This window comes from Temnothorax americanus, unplaced genomic scaffold, assembly GCF_048541705.1.
Source record: "Temnothorax americanus isolate GAGA-0224 unplaced genomic scaffold, ASM4854170v1 Scaffold7, whole genome shotgun sequence".
NCBI classification, from domain to species: domain Eukaryota; kingdom Metazoa; phylum Arthropoda; class Insecta; order Hymenoptera; family Formicidae; genus Temnothorax; species Temnothorax americanus.
This window is the reverse complement of record NW_027509792.1, coordinates 5991718-6005847: the sequence shown is the minus strand read 5'-3', so window position 1 is coordinate 6005847 and position 14130 is coordinate 5991718. Positions and strand designations below refer to the sequence as shown.

The 14130-nt window shown below is 38.5% G+C and overlaps 3 protein-coding genes across 7 annotated transcripts; 2 read left to right on the top strand and 1 right to left on the bottom strand.

Annotated features, from left to right (window-relative positions):
• Window positions 1–13: 13 nt before the first annotated feature.
• Uqcr-11 (Ubiquinol-cytochrome c reductase 11 kDa subunit) lies at window positions 14–1122 on the bottom strand. Its single transcript, XM_077421949.1, has 2 exons — window positions 882–1122; window positions 14–312 (listed from the first exon to the last, which is right to left on the bottom strand). The coding sequence occupies exons 1-2, from the start codon at window positions 978–980 to the stop codon at window positions 139–141; spliced, it is 273 nt and encodes a 90-aa protein (XP_077278075.1). The 5' UTR covers window positions 981–1122; the 3' UTR covers window positions 14–138.
• LOC143906124 (F-box/LRR-repeat protein 4-like) lies at window positions 1122–5175 on the top strand. 4 transcript variants are annotated; one of them, XM_077421928.1, is made up of 8 exons: window positions 1122–1248; window positions 2278–2551; window positions 2653–2785; window positions 2879–3338; window positions 3423–3582; window positions 3714–4086; window positions 4171–4483; window positions 4630–5175. In XM_077421928.1, exons 2-8 carry the CDS (start codon window positions 2291–2293, stop codon window positions 4763–4765), a joined length of 1836 nt encoding a protein of 611 aa, XP_077278054.1. In that variant the 5' UTR covers window positions 1122–1248; window positions 2278–2290; the 3' UTR covers window positions 4766–5175. The 4 variants fall into 4 exon arrangements, with proteins under 4 accessions (XP_077278054.1, XP_077278053.1, XP_077278055.1 ...); XM_077421927.1 differs by lacking the exon at window positions 1122–1248 and adding an exon at window positions 1261–1402 and having other exon boundaries at window positions 2280–2551; XM_077421929.1 differs by lacking the exon at window positions 1122–1248 and adding an exon at window positions 1261–1402 and having other exon boundaries at window positions 4171–4405.
• A 1622-nt stretch (window positions 5176–6797) lies between these two features.
• Window positions 6798–13857, top strand: Set1 (SET domain containing 1). Of its 2 annotated transcripts, none has more exons than XM_077421922.1 (10): window positions 6798–7569; window positions 8213–9999; window positions 10076–10348; window positions 10444–10755; window positions 10854–11117; window positions 11198–11850; window positions 11985–12621; window positions 12789–13010; window positions 13090–13347; window positions 13562–13857. In XM_077421922.1, the coding sequence occupies exons 2-10, from the start codon at window positions 8245–8247 to the stop codon at window positions 13733–13735; spliced, it is 4548 nt and encodes a 1515-aa protein (XP_077278048.1). In that variant the 5' UTR covers window positions 6798–7569; window positions 8213–8244; the 3' UTR covers window positions 13736–13857. The 2 variants fall into 2 exon arrangements, with proteins under 2 accessions (XP_077278048.1, XP_077278049.1); XM_077421923.1 differs by having other exon boundaries at window positions 6798–8142.
• The last annotated feature ends 273 nt before the right edge of the window (window positions 13858–14130 follow it).

Genomic DNA, 14130 nt, shown 5'->3' with positions numbered 1-14130 from the left:
CTGCGTGTCGATATAATTTCCATCTGTAATAAGTTAATCTTTTATTACTAGTATTTGATTATATATGTACAACGATTGAGAGATAGCTTTAACATTGCGAACAACACAGTTGGCTCTTTATGGGAGTATAATGTGCAATTACTTAAGTTTACTGAACAGAGTCTTCGCGACGCAATGGTCCACGCATTGCACGTAATCGATGATCTCTTCTAGACAAGTTTCCTCCGTGTTGGATCTTGAATTGACACGGTTGTTACATGTGTCTAATTTCTCTTTGAAACTGGCACATTTCGGTAGTTGACTGCATTCCTCCTGCAAAAAGAAAAATCAAATGTCAATTAAAATGGTACAAAGCAATGTTAGATTATCATGAGCATGCTTAATGGGAGCTTTCCAGCAAGCGACGCAAGTCGACACAGGTATCGTTTTGTCTTTGTTACTCATTGCCAAAAAAGAAAGATAGAACGACGTTTGTGTCGGCTTGTGTCGCTTGCTGGAAAGCTCCCAATGTCGATTTCTTTTATTAATAACTCCGACACGAATAACTGTAAACGGTAATTTAAATTTGAATCAGATTTCAATTCAGTTGTTTTGCTTCACCAGGAAAGCATACTCGTGTATATTGTAAAAAGGAATTGTGTTTAAGCTCGTATTTCTTTCCGATTTTATTAAACTGTTATTTTTATATTAAAAACCAAATCGAATGCCGGTATTTGGTAAATTTTTTCTGGATAAAAAATTTTTCCAAACACAAAATCACAAAATGCACATGAGCCGTGATCATGGCTCAAACCTTATCGAACGTGTCTTTGCTTCGAAAAATCGGCGACACATTTGCACGCGTTCGAAAGACAAAACATTATGTAACGATTGTCACTTACGCGAAGCACTGTCTGCGGATCCACCAGCTCCTCTTCCTCTTCCTCTTCGGCCTTGACTACCGGCAGATAACGCTTGAAGAAGTTCTGTATGTTCGACATTTCTTCAATTAAGATAATTCCGATGTCGTGGAAGTCGACTGCCTCCAAAAGCTTCTCCGAAGGAAGGAGAGCTCCACGAAATAACCGCTGAAAGATAACCACAACTTCGGATTCAGAACGTTCGGGAAGAACGATTATCTCGATTCATCGATTGATCGAGATTCAAGAGTCTCGTGCATCGAATCGAAGAGCGCTTCGCTTCGCGTATTGACCAATCGGCTGCCGGAGATGTGATTGGCTGACGCTTCCAAGCGAGTCAGCGAGAGTCGTATGTCGTATATGTTGCACATTCGCATTTCTTTGCAATAGTATGTGCTAACCACGTGACGTGCGTGCACGTGCGTGTTTCAACATTATTCTTCTCTTTCTTGACTTTTTCATTTTTTTACGGAAAAAATCAAAATTGCCTCGCTGAGAAACCAGTAAGTGGTATGAAAATCGATAGAAATTAGTTTTTCTGATTAATTTTTTGATTCAGTTCCGAGTTAAATTTTCGGTAGATATAATTAATAATAATTCTTATATTTACTGCTGTGACCTTTTGTTGTGCGACTTTAGTTAGATCGCTACAACCTATATCAGAAAATGAGATAAAAGATATATTAAATAAATAAAAAAATATATTTTGAAAAATTTATTAAGTCATTTTTAAAAGCGTAAGCGTAAGTGTAGCGAACGTAAGCAATTTAAATTTTGCAATTTTTCTTTGGTGCAACGTGTGTATATACCGTATGTTCTTCTACCGTGTGAAACACATTACCACGTGGTGGAACATGTCATAAAAGATACAGTAATAAGAGTATGCGATAACACGTAAGCAGTAAAAGTTGATTAACTATACAATCGATATTATTCTTGCATGGATTACAAAAATCTCATGTCAATAGTTTACTGCTTACGCGTCTTACATCTTACATCTACGACTATTGTAATTGTAGAATGGAACTTTAATAGTCATTTAGAAATTAAGCGTAAGTCTGGCACGAATGTGAGCAATCTAAAATTGTGTAATTGTTTGTTCTTTCTTTTTTCTATACATTAACAAAATTAAAAAATAACTGTTATTTTTTTTAAATAATAAATTATTTAATAATTATATTCAACACACACATGTGTGCAGACTTATGTAATAATGTCAGTATAATATACTAGCAATGCGAATTCTTGGAAGCAAGACAAACTTTTTGTTAATCTTAACGCTATAATTATAAATATATATAATATTATAATGCATTTTTTAGAGCATATGCTAAAAAAGAAAGAATTATTATTCTCCATATTTTTTTTCTTTTTTTAGAGATCGAGACAATATGACAACCCACGATAAATCTTTAAATTGCGAGAGTTGTAGTCGATATCCCTACATCGGCAGAGTATCCGTAGGAGAAGAGAATAGTGTTGACTTTGTCTATCAATTTGGGAAGAAAAGATTATTTGCTACCACGAGAAGAAACCATCCGAATTTTAACATATTCCATACTGCCCCTGACATAATTGGACCACCCGATTCTTTAAATTATGGCGAACACCTTCATTTACCTGATTTACCATGTTCTTTTGGAGAAAAAGATGTATGTGTATTTCCTGGTATTATCTGTTATTAAAGTGATCGCTATCTATATATATTTGTTACAAGATTTTCTATTTGACACATTTCGATTTTCCAATATAGTCGAGAAAGGATGGTTCCGAGATTTCAATATCTCCGTGGCGGACATATAACGATGATTCAGAGGAGTATTTAATTTATTCTATTCCATGGTATACAGTGGGCCATCCGACGATGAGCGAAAATAATTATATTGGTATGTAATATTCGAATCAATTAATATGATATTATTAAAAAAGATATACGCTTTTGTTGAGAAGAGAGTATAATTATATTTTCTATTTTTAAGATATCGAGTTTCACGAAGCTGTATATCCAGTCAGAGTCTCTATTTACGAATTATATAATCCTAGCATAATTCAAATTTTGGCTCAAGATTCCATCAATAATCGGTGGATTCAGTTGTGGGATGAATCGTCTCAGATTGTACCCCCGGGATCAAGATTATTTTCTCCACCGTTATCGCATCCGTGCAACTTCAAAACCAAAATGCTCAGACTAGTGTTTAAGAAAAGCTCACGTAAATCTTATTATACAAAACTGGATGCTGTGATGCTTATCGGTACATCAGATTTGATCGTTCCTAGAAATACTAACGAGAGTTTAAATAATCTGTTAAAAAGAATTAACGGCATGTACTCTCCACACCACGACGATGTTCATAATTTAACAGCAGATTTAAAAAGTGCGCATTTGGATATAGTTCATCTGCAACGAAATTTTTCTGAATATTGTGTTATTTATAAAAGGTATTACTATTGTACATTAGATAATATTTAAATTCTTTTTTTCTGTTAATAATGAAAATCCATTTGTTCCGATGATATTTGCAGCGAAATAAAAAGGATTAATTATAAAAGTAATTTGAAGCACAAAAAGGCATCTCAAGAGGTAATCCCTGGATACGTGCAACCTCTTGGACAGAGATATTCGCGTCGTATTCTATCGAAAAGTTATAAGGAGCCATCACGTTGCAGTTTATCTGCGCTTCCTGTAAAGTATTTTAAGAAGTCTATTTCTCATCACAATATTTATTGCAACGACATTTCGTACTTTGAGTATTAAAGTATTTATATATATATATTTTTTGTATTATATTATATATATATATTTTATCTTTGTAGGATGAAATACTACTAATGATATTTAAATACTTGGATTTGAAAACGTTATGCTGCATGAGCAGAGTAAATTGGTGCTTCAATAATTTAACACGGGATCCTCTACTCTATACACGTTTGAACTTGCGAGGGATTGAATCTGACAAATATATGTGCAAATTATTTTGTTATTTTACACCTAGATGTGAATATTTGCAACAATTAGGTCTTACAGGAAGCAAGTTTGATGTTAATGATTTCGTTAACTTTCTTAATAATTGCGGCAGGCGTTTAAGGCATTTAAGCTTGAGTCATTGCCACATAGATGTTTTCTCAACACAGTTAAATCCTGTTCTACTGTCCTTAGAAATTTCAAAGACATGCAAAAATTTGAAAGGTATATGCGTATGGCATATGTATATAATTGTCAAGATTATGGGTAAATTGCATAACAACTATATAATGTAAATTTTTTTTTTAGAATTGGATCTAAGTTATTGTGATTGCGTAGGCGACGAAGAATTTTCGTATCTCGAGGGGCTAAATAATTTGGAACGTATATACTTTTGTGGTCTGACAACTACAACTGAACATCTTTGCAAAATACTGCAAAATAATCAACGGATACGTGAGGTAGAATTGGGAGAGTTGGTAAATGATGCAGTTCTAATAGAGTTGGCAAATTCGTGTCGTGATTTGGAAGTAATGCATACACTGTACGCATATGATCTTACATCTCAGGGTATTAATGCTCTCGCTAACTGTAAGAATTTGCAAAAAGTGTACCTTGATCTGTAAGTGTGTGTGTGTGTGCTACATTTTCTTTTAAAATACACATTATTGTGTATTTTATTTTTTATTGAAATTGTACTTGAAAAAGTTACATGATTTTTTTCTTCGCAATTAAAATACTGTACTAATTATATGATTTTTGTTACAGAGACGAATATCCAATTAATGATAATGACAGTTTATTTAGATTACTTTCTTCTTATCAACGCTTGCAAGATTTTTATTTGTTTTTTACTGACCTCACTGATCATAATTTGAATTATTGGCGCAGTGCAGGCACTTAAAAAAGTTATATTTTGAACAGGTGATACTTGATACACCTGATAATTGTTCCCTTATTTTGAAACAATGTCCTAAACTGCAGAAATTTTATCTCAAAAAATGTAATATAAGTGATCAATTAGTTGATCAATGGAAGGAGAAATATCCACATGTGTCTGTTTATACATACGACGACGACGACGACGACGCCGACGCCGACGACGACGACGACGACGACGACGACGACAACGACTGATGATTTGAATATAGTTTTTGTTTACTTTTGTTTACATATATATTTGCAAATGAAATTTAGGTCTACTATTTTAAAACATAAAAATTATTAATTTGTTTATTAATTATTCGGTGCACAAGATTGTCTGGTGCAAAAGAAGTTAATGCCTAATAAAAATAAATTTGTATTTATTTATAATTTTGTTATTTTTTTGAACACTTCTTTTCGTTTCTTTTTTTTTCATAATTTGACTTTTTTGGGCAATAAACTCATTTTTTTAGAAATATTGCAAAAGCTATCATTAATAACATCGTCAGTAAATTCTTGGTTTTTTTCCGCAACCGCACGTCTCTTTCAAGAATTCGTTTAAAATTTGATCTCTTATGTGGCTTTTATAGCCACAGTTTTTAAATAACTTTCTGTGAAGTTTGTGTTGTAAATTTTTATATTTTGCTGAAACTAAACAACTTATCAAAGCTATCTCAGTAAACAAGAAACATTTCAGATATAAAATAAAAAATAAATATAAAATTATTCATTATTCGTATTGCCCCAAATGTAGCCAATATATAAGCGTCCGCGTAATACCGGAAAGGTACCTAGAATGTCATCTGGTAAGGTGATGTTAGATGTAAAGAACTATACGTTGTACATTCATTTTGTTAATATATAAGTATTTGTTGTTAAAAGTTTCATTACTTTCATGTGCTTGTCACTCTTTGCTTTGATATTATTGGAATTATAAAGGTTTTGAATTATTAGTAATATAAATTTCATTCTTAGTTGGGAAAATTATATGTCTTTAACTATAAGTTACCGTTACTCGTTACAGATTAAAAACAAATAATTCTTTACGATTATCGTTACTAATTTTGAAAAGTAACTCGTTACCGTTACCGTTACTTTAAGAAGTAACGCGAATCGTTACTATTTTTGTTACTGTATTTAATTTAAACAAAAAACTAAATTTAACAAGATCCAACACCATATATGTCCACTTGTTAAAGATAAATTTATTAAAAATAAAGATAAAGATAGAAAGTGTTACGATTTTAATAGGTTTTTTGTTAAATAAACAAACTCGTTGAATTTTACCAAAATTCTTTATTAACTTTTAGTATACGACTGATGCTCCTTTAATTGCGGGGTCTACAATGCGAGTGGGTCGTGAGTTGTAGGAAATGGACCAATCATAAACGAATTTGAGGAGAATAATCGACTGTGATTGGTCTATTTTCTTACAGCCTTACGATTATGACTAAAACTTTATTACGTGCAATGTGGTCTTTAGTTTAATTAAGAATTTAAGGAAATAGAAAAAAATAAAAAGTAAAATAAACCGAGATTTATATATATATATATATATATATATATAGAAGTTAATCCGCATTGGTTATAGAAATAATGAACAAAATAAAAGTTTTAGTAGAAATCTCTAGAAAACTAATTCTTCTATTGGATATCGGACGGCAGTATATGAATCCTCCATTAAACCGCCGATTAAATTAATCGGAGCAAATCGGAGTTTGATCGAAATAATCACCCTAGGCCCCACGCGTTATAATCTTCAGGAGTAAAATCCTCTTGAGAAAGTGCAAAGGAAAATGAAATAAATTAAGGGCGCCCAGTAATAGCAAAGCAATTAATTCTGCAATTTGACGGGGAAAAAAAAGATAGAGAGAGAGGAAGAGAGAAAGAGACAGCGCTTGTAATAAAAAAGTATAAAGAAGAAGGACGCGCTCGCGGCCGCGCGTCTAGCCGGCTCCGGGCTCGCGCGAGCGAGTTTACGAGCGCGCGAGCGGACACGGCAGCCAAACACGCTCAGGTGCGTCAAACTCGCCCTCGCGCTCTCGCGCTGCCCGTCGAGAAGATAGAAAGAGAGGGAATCGCGCGTGTCAGCGAGCGAGCGAGAAGGACAGAGAGAGGTAGAAAAACTCGACTCCTACGTTTCGTCACATTTCTCAGCCCGCTCAGCCGGAGACCGCGTCGACCGCGGATACCATCAGCGGACAGCGGTGGCGAAACGACAGCGGGACAGGATTCGAGTCACAGGACAGGAACAGGGACAGTCGAGAGGACGATCGGTATTCGATAGCTCGATAGCGATTATAGCGAACGGGCTCGGGGCTCGGGCGACGGGGACGCCGCGCCGTTGCGCACCGTCGCTGGACGTTACGAAAGTTACGCGATTTCTGGCAGAGAGGAGAGAAAGAAACCGAATATAAGGGTCTAAAGGTTTTGGTAGAAGAGGGAGAGAAAAGACGAAGAGAGGAGAGAGGATTGAAGCGGAGAAGCGAAGCGAAGATAGTGGGAGACACAGAGGCACGGATAGAGAAAAGTAAAGAAGAGAGCGAGATTCGGAGGCGCGCGATCGAGGGGGGTCGTCGACGGTGCTCTACGCTGTTCCACACGGAGAATCCCGCGGCGAGGGATGGCCTCGGCGGATCACCGTCGCGCAGGCAATCCAACCTAGAAGGAGCGCCGAAGAAGCGCCTTCGAGGTTATGTGCCGTTGAGGAGGACCGAGGGACCGCACGACGTTCTCGCGCGAGGCCGAAGCTGGAGTGGAGAGAGGGAGAGAGAACCACATCGCGTAAGTCTGCGAACGGGACGGGACGCGACGGCTTTCCGCATCGTTCGATCCGAGGATGTTGTATCGATAACGCCGCTCCGGGGATCGTATCGATCCAGCGACGAGAGGATGCGTTCCTCGTGTGACGATCAGGTGCGGCGAGGTTGTCAAGGTTGTCAAGGTTCCGCGTGATCGTTGGTTGCCCCTAACATAGTCGCGCGCGTACGATGAAAGGGAGAGAAAAAGGAATCGTTAATGGGATCCTCGTGAAGAACTGTTAAACTAGTCCGCGCGCGTAGGAGCGCGAGATAATATAAAAGGAGTTGTCGAACGATCTCGCGATCGTGGTGTAATCGCGCGTCGTTGACGTAAGAGAGGCATACCTAGGTACCTAGGCGCTTAACGTTCCGACGACGAATTCGCTATTTTTGTAATTGAAGTTAATTACTTTTAAGTGATGAACCGAGTGACGTGCGGGAAACTGTGTCGCACCGACTTGCAATTCGATTTGTGCGAACGTGTACGATTTGTTTTTCGCGCCGATAGACACGGTTTTTGTCGAGAGATGTGAGCGAGCTACTATATAGTTGCACCGTAGGTTGATTTACATTCACATCGAATTTTACCGAATATTATTTAAAGTTTGGATAAATGTTTACGACAGAGGTTCACGCGAATGGATGATGCTCGGTGGCAATGAACGGCATGGAGAAACATGGTCATGGACATGGACATTCGCATGCGCATCACTCGCATCGTCATCGCCATTCCCATGGCAGTTCGCAGAGCACGTCGCAGAACTCCAGTCAGCCGTCTTCGAAGCATAGCCACAGCCACGTGACGCATTCGCAGAAGAGTGACACAGCCGCGCCACCAGCGACCCCGAAGACCCAGAGGAATTTCAAGCTGTTGGTCGATCCATTTTTAGTCAAGGGAGCTGCAAGATTGTGCAGATACGATGGGACTGTTCCGGGTGATCCAACGTATCCACAAGTTCAGCCTCGAGATCCCAGGTCGCAATTGACGAGGATCTGGACTCGACTCGAACAACTTGATCTACCTGTACCTAGATTTAAAATTGATTCCAATTATTGCGGAGAGCCTCCGCCGCTGGAAGTGACGTTTTGCCATTTAAACGACAATATCGATAAGACATTTTTGACAAATATGGTTCAGAAATTCGGATCTATAGAAGAGCTTACTATTTATTATCACCCGATAACCAATAAACACCTTGGTATAGCAAGAGTGGTGTTCGAATCGACCAAGGCATCCAAGGCGTGTGTGGAAAAGTTGAATAATACGTCTGTGATGGGGAAAGTGTTGAGGGTTTTTTTGGATCCCTTCGGGGAAGAGTGCAAGAAGATGTTCGAGGAGTTAACCATAGAGAAGAAACCTGAGAAGAAGGTGGAAAAAGAAATACCGAAGCCGGAACCTGAGCCGGAAAAACATCAAACGCCGGTGGAAAAGGCTTTGCCCGAGGAGAGAGATGACTTTAGAAATAGTAAAAAACCAGTTCCGAGTATGGAAAAGAGCAGAGAGCCATACGTAGAAAATTCAAGATACAACAAATATAGGGATTATCCTACGCCGAGCGGCAGTACGGGTAGTGATTTGGGTTACGGAACGGCGCCTAGCGAACTGAATTATTCTAGTAATTATTCTCAAAACTCGACGCCGGCCACAAATTACACTGACTTCTACTACGGCAATTATCACCATCAACCTCCGAGTAGCTACTTAACTAACATCTCGCAGAACGTGTCCCAGAATATACCAATTCAACAAAACTCAAATGTATGGTGGGGCAATAATTCTGGATCAGCAGCATATTCAACCTCGACTGCCGTCTGGCCGATTCAACAACACGCGACAAATTTGGACGGTGCTGGTTCTAATGTGACGCCGATTAATAATAAGACTTCCAGTACGAAAACGCATCACACTCCTAAGAAGGAAAAGGAGAATCAGACTACGGCAAAGAGCACGCCGCGTGATTCTCCCGATGAAACTCGCAAGACGTTAGATTTGGATACGAGAATCGCTATGTTGCTGAAGGACAAAGCGGGCGGAATGGCACCTCCTTTTTTACAATTTGGCAGCGACTCGGAAGACGACGGGAAATCTCAACACGGTGACAACGAGATGCTGTCGGATCCTCCCAGTCCCTTTCTCTCACGCGAGATATACAAACAATGTTTCGACAAGATAGTAGAGAGAAATAAGGAACGAAGGAAAGCTCACGAGAATAGCATTAGTCAGTTCTCCGTGGATGAGGATTTAGGTAGCGTCATAAGTTCCAGTGAAGACGAGGCGTTGTTAGGAAGTTACAGTCCAGCACCCGATGATATTGAACCGGAGCCACCCAAGGAACCACCTCCGCCTCCACCACCTGACGACGACAGAATGTCTTTGAGTCCTTTAAGTTCGGGAGATGAAAAAATCGAGGAAGTAAGTTTATTATGTGAAATGTAGTATCCATTGTATGTGTGTATGCCTATTTTATTCATAAATATTTTCTCGACAGGTAATAGCGCAGACTGAACCTTTGAATCAACTATATCCGGCAACTGGTTACCCAGGACATTTGACTCACTATCCCTCTAATGATGTTTATAATTGGCCGCGACCGACGCAATATCCTTATCCTTGTGGAACGACTTATTTACAGAGCCATTATCAACCTAATACGGCATCTTTGTCGGCAACAATTGGAAATCATCAAGGAACAAATTATTATTCTTCTTTTCAATCTCGGTTACATGCTATGGCAAACTACAACATCACAAAAGATCCACAGGCAAGATTTATTATTACGTAGACGTATATAAAACTGACCTTTGCATTTCGCCGCTATTTGTTTATTAGGAAACTGTTTAAAATATTCCTGTTTAGGGACCTACCATCAATGGAGTGTTGAGCAGAGTTGTAAATGAACTAAAGCAAATTCTAAAGAAGGATTTTAATAAGAAGATGATAGAAAATACAGCTTTCAAATTGTTCGAAGTTTGGTGGGACGAAAAGAAATCGGAGAAGACTCAAACTCAGGGTAGCGGCGATAATATTATTGTCAATAACACGACGAAAGAGGATGTGAAGCCGCAAGGATTGTCATCGTTGTTGGAGCAAGCGACGCCATTGGGCCTCAATTATGATGGTTTTGGTTTGGGTATCAGAGCTAGTATGCCAAAGATGCCTTCATTCAGGGTAAAATGTGTTTATATTATTGTTAGGCTTTCCTCCTTAGTAACATTAGACCGCGCGATTTTATTATTTACTTACTGTTTATATCTGTTTATATCTAGCGCAAGATCAAAGCTCCAAGCCCATTACCGCAGGATGAGGATAGCCGGCAGTCGGGTCACGCTGATGTAGAAACAATTGAAAGTGATAGTGATTTGGATGTACCACCTGTACAAAAAACGAAAAAACCGATTACTTCTCTTCCAACCGTCACTTCTTCATCTACTACATCTTCGTCGGTCGAAAGTAGCAGCGAGGAGATTAGTTCCAGTGAATCTTCCGATAGTTCGAACGAAAGTTCTGATGAAGAAGGCTTTGAGGATGAGGTGCGTGTAGAGTGCAAATAAGCGGAGTGATTTAAAAATATTACCGACAGTTACGCTAATTAAAATGGATTTGTTTTTAGCAAGATACAGATAGCCGAATGTCCGATCATAGACCTTTGGCTTGTAATAGCGAAGATCCTGATATATTGATGGAACTCGCGATCCAAAGGTCCCTGGATTGTCCCACGCCAACCGGCAGAGAAACGCCGGTGCCGGATATCAAAATTAAAGATCAAAATTCGACCGAATTCCCACAGATTGATGACGATGACAATCTGGGTAGTTCGTTATCTTCTCCCATAAGATACGAAAGCGTTAAAGAAGAGGAAAGAATTTCTGAAAAGTTGTCTATAACGGAAGAAAAACCGTTTGACGTGTGTAGAACCTTGGACAAGGAGGTGAAGACTATATCGAGAACCACAGAGGATAAGGGAACGCAGAGCGACATAAAATCTGCACCGATGGCGATCTTCAAGGAGGAGGCGTTGCCGGATATGCAAAAAATGGAGAATTCGGCCGCGGAAGCTCTGATGACTTTGGCTGGACGGGATAACATTATACGGCACAGGAGTCCGGGTCCTATGCAACCTAACATTATCAGAACACTGCAGACAATGTCGGCAAAATACATCAATGACGAACCTATCCTGAAGGATAGTGAGAAGATTGAAATGTTCAGCGAAATTCCTACAACCGACTCGGAGGAAGAGAGCTTAGAAATCAGAAGACTAAGGTCAGTTAAATAATTTTTGTAACCTAAGTTTTTGTCAGATAATGATTTTTCTTTGTATATAATACCGTAGTGCGTACTGTAGAATTAATTGCGGTAATCAATGATTTGAGATAACAATGTTCTTCATCAAGCAGGTATCAAGCGGAGACGGAGCTTCGATTGAATGGACAACGGACACCAAGTTCGCCTGGTTCACAAGCTTCGCAAGTGTACATGGAACACTCGTATTCGTTGCCACCTGTACAACCGGAGCCCATAGAACCGGTGATACGTGTACCGCCAGCCTCGATGAAAGTAAAACATCCGAAGATTGTCAAATTAACGAAATCGAAAGACAATACTCACAAAATCGAGAAACAGAAGTCCAAGAAATACACGAAAGTTCACAGCAGTCATCAGAATCACGTGGGAGAGAAGGAGAATATTCAGAATGACTATATATACGACAAATTTCTTAAGCAGGTTCCAGAGCCGACTGTCACGTACAAAGAACGAGATCTTATGTCGGAAATGGCTATTTTGTACGAATTTTTAACTAGGGGAATAGACGCGGAGGACGTAGAATATTTGAGAAGAAGTTACGAAGCTTTATTAGCGGACGATACTCAAGGTTACTGGTTGAACGATACGCATTGGGTCGATCATCCGCCGACGGATGTACCGAGTCCCGCAAAGAAGAGGAAACGAGACGAGCTTCGATTACACGCGAGTGGAAGTGCTAGAACGGAAGGATATTACAAAGTTGACATCAGGGAGAAAGCTAAACATAAAGTAAATAATTCGACATTTGATATATTTATAAAATGCACATTTTTCTAAAGAGAAATTTAATTTTAAAGTTTTAAGAAACGTGCACATATATATATGTATATTGATATATCATTTTTTAAATCAGAATCCTTATAGGGACGAAGCAAATAATTGTTTTATTCTTGCAGCATCATTATGCTCAAAGTATACAGCGCACTAACGACGTGGAGGACAGCGGTGGCTCTTACATTGGAGGTGATGGTGTAATGAATGGTCCAAAGAATAATTCTAAAGCATTGACTGGCAAAATGCAAGCGTTGTCACGCGAGGCACGAAGCAATCAACGTCGGTTGTTGACAGCTTTCGGAATTGATACGGACAGTGATCTCCTTAAGTTTAATCAATTAAAGGTAGGATATACCTATAATTCAATACCTATTAACATTGTCAATGATTCGTGCATTTCAATATGAAAATTCCATGTTTTAGTTCCGTAAAAAACAATTGAAATTTGCTAAGTCTGGTATTCACGATTGGGGCTTGTTTGCCATGGAACCAATCGCGGCCGATGAAATGGTTATCGAGTACGTTGGACAAATGGTTAGACCGGTTGTGGCCGATCTGCGAGAAGCCCAATACGAAGCCACTGGAATCGGTAGCTCTTACCTCTTCCGCATCGATTTAGATACTATTATCGATGCGACGAAGTGCGGAAATTTGGCGAGGTTCATAAATCACAGTTGCAATGTGAGTTACTTGAGATTATTCATTTCTTTAAGCTTGATTAGCTACGCGATATAATATATTCTAAGAAAAAGAAAGAGGTTTCTAATTTAAAGTAAAATTTAATTTGGAAAATTGCTAAAAATTTGACTTGTAGCAAAGTCGAATATTAATTAATCTTGAAACGAGAGAGGTGGAGTAATATGTTTCATTGTTATTAAATCTTTATTTCTTTTAGCCGAATTGTTACGCAAAAGTAATCACGATCGAAAGCCAAAAGAAGATCGTTATCTACAGTAAACAGCCGATAGGAGTTAACGAAGAAATTACTTATGATTATAAATTCCCGTTGGAGGACGACAAAATCCCTTGCCTTTGCGGAGCTCCTCAATGCCGGGGTACCCTCAACTGAATTGTTTATTCTTTTTCCTGTCTTCTACATTTCATCACACCCTACTCATATTTTTGTAAATATTTCCCCATGTAAACATTTTATAAAAATGCAATGGAAAAATGCTAAATTATGTTAAGATGCGTTCTTCCTATTTTATTACGAGACCCCTCTGATCCATTGTGTGATTTCGACAAGTGAGATAAATGTATGAATCATTACGTGTGTGTGTGTGTGTGTGTGTGTCAGAATTATTTAGCAGCGTCTCATTTTTGTATTTATCATCGACCGCTGAACATGATAACTGACATTTAAGAAATATGATTAAGATTGTATTTAGTGCAATCATACTTGCAATTATAAACAATGTAAATATTCTCTATGTATTATATAGTGATTTTTGATTGTATGTCAAT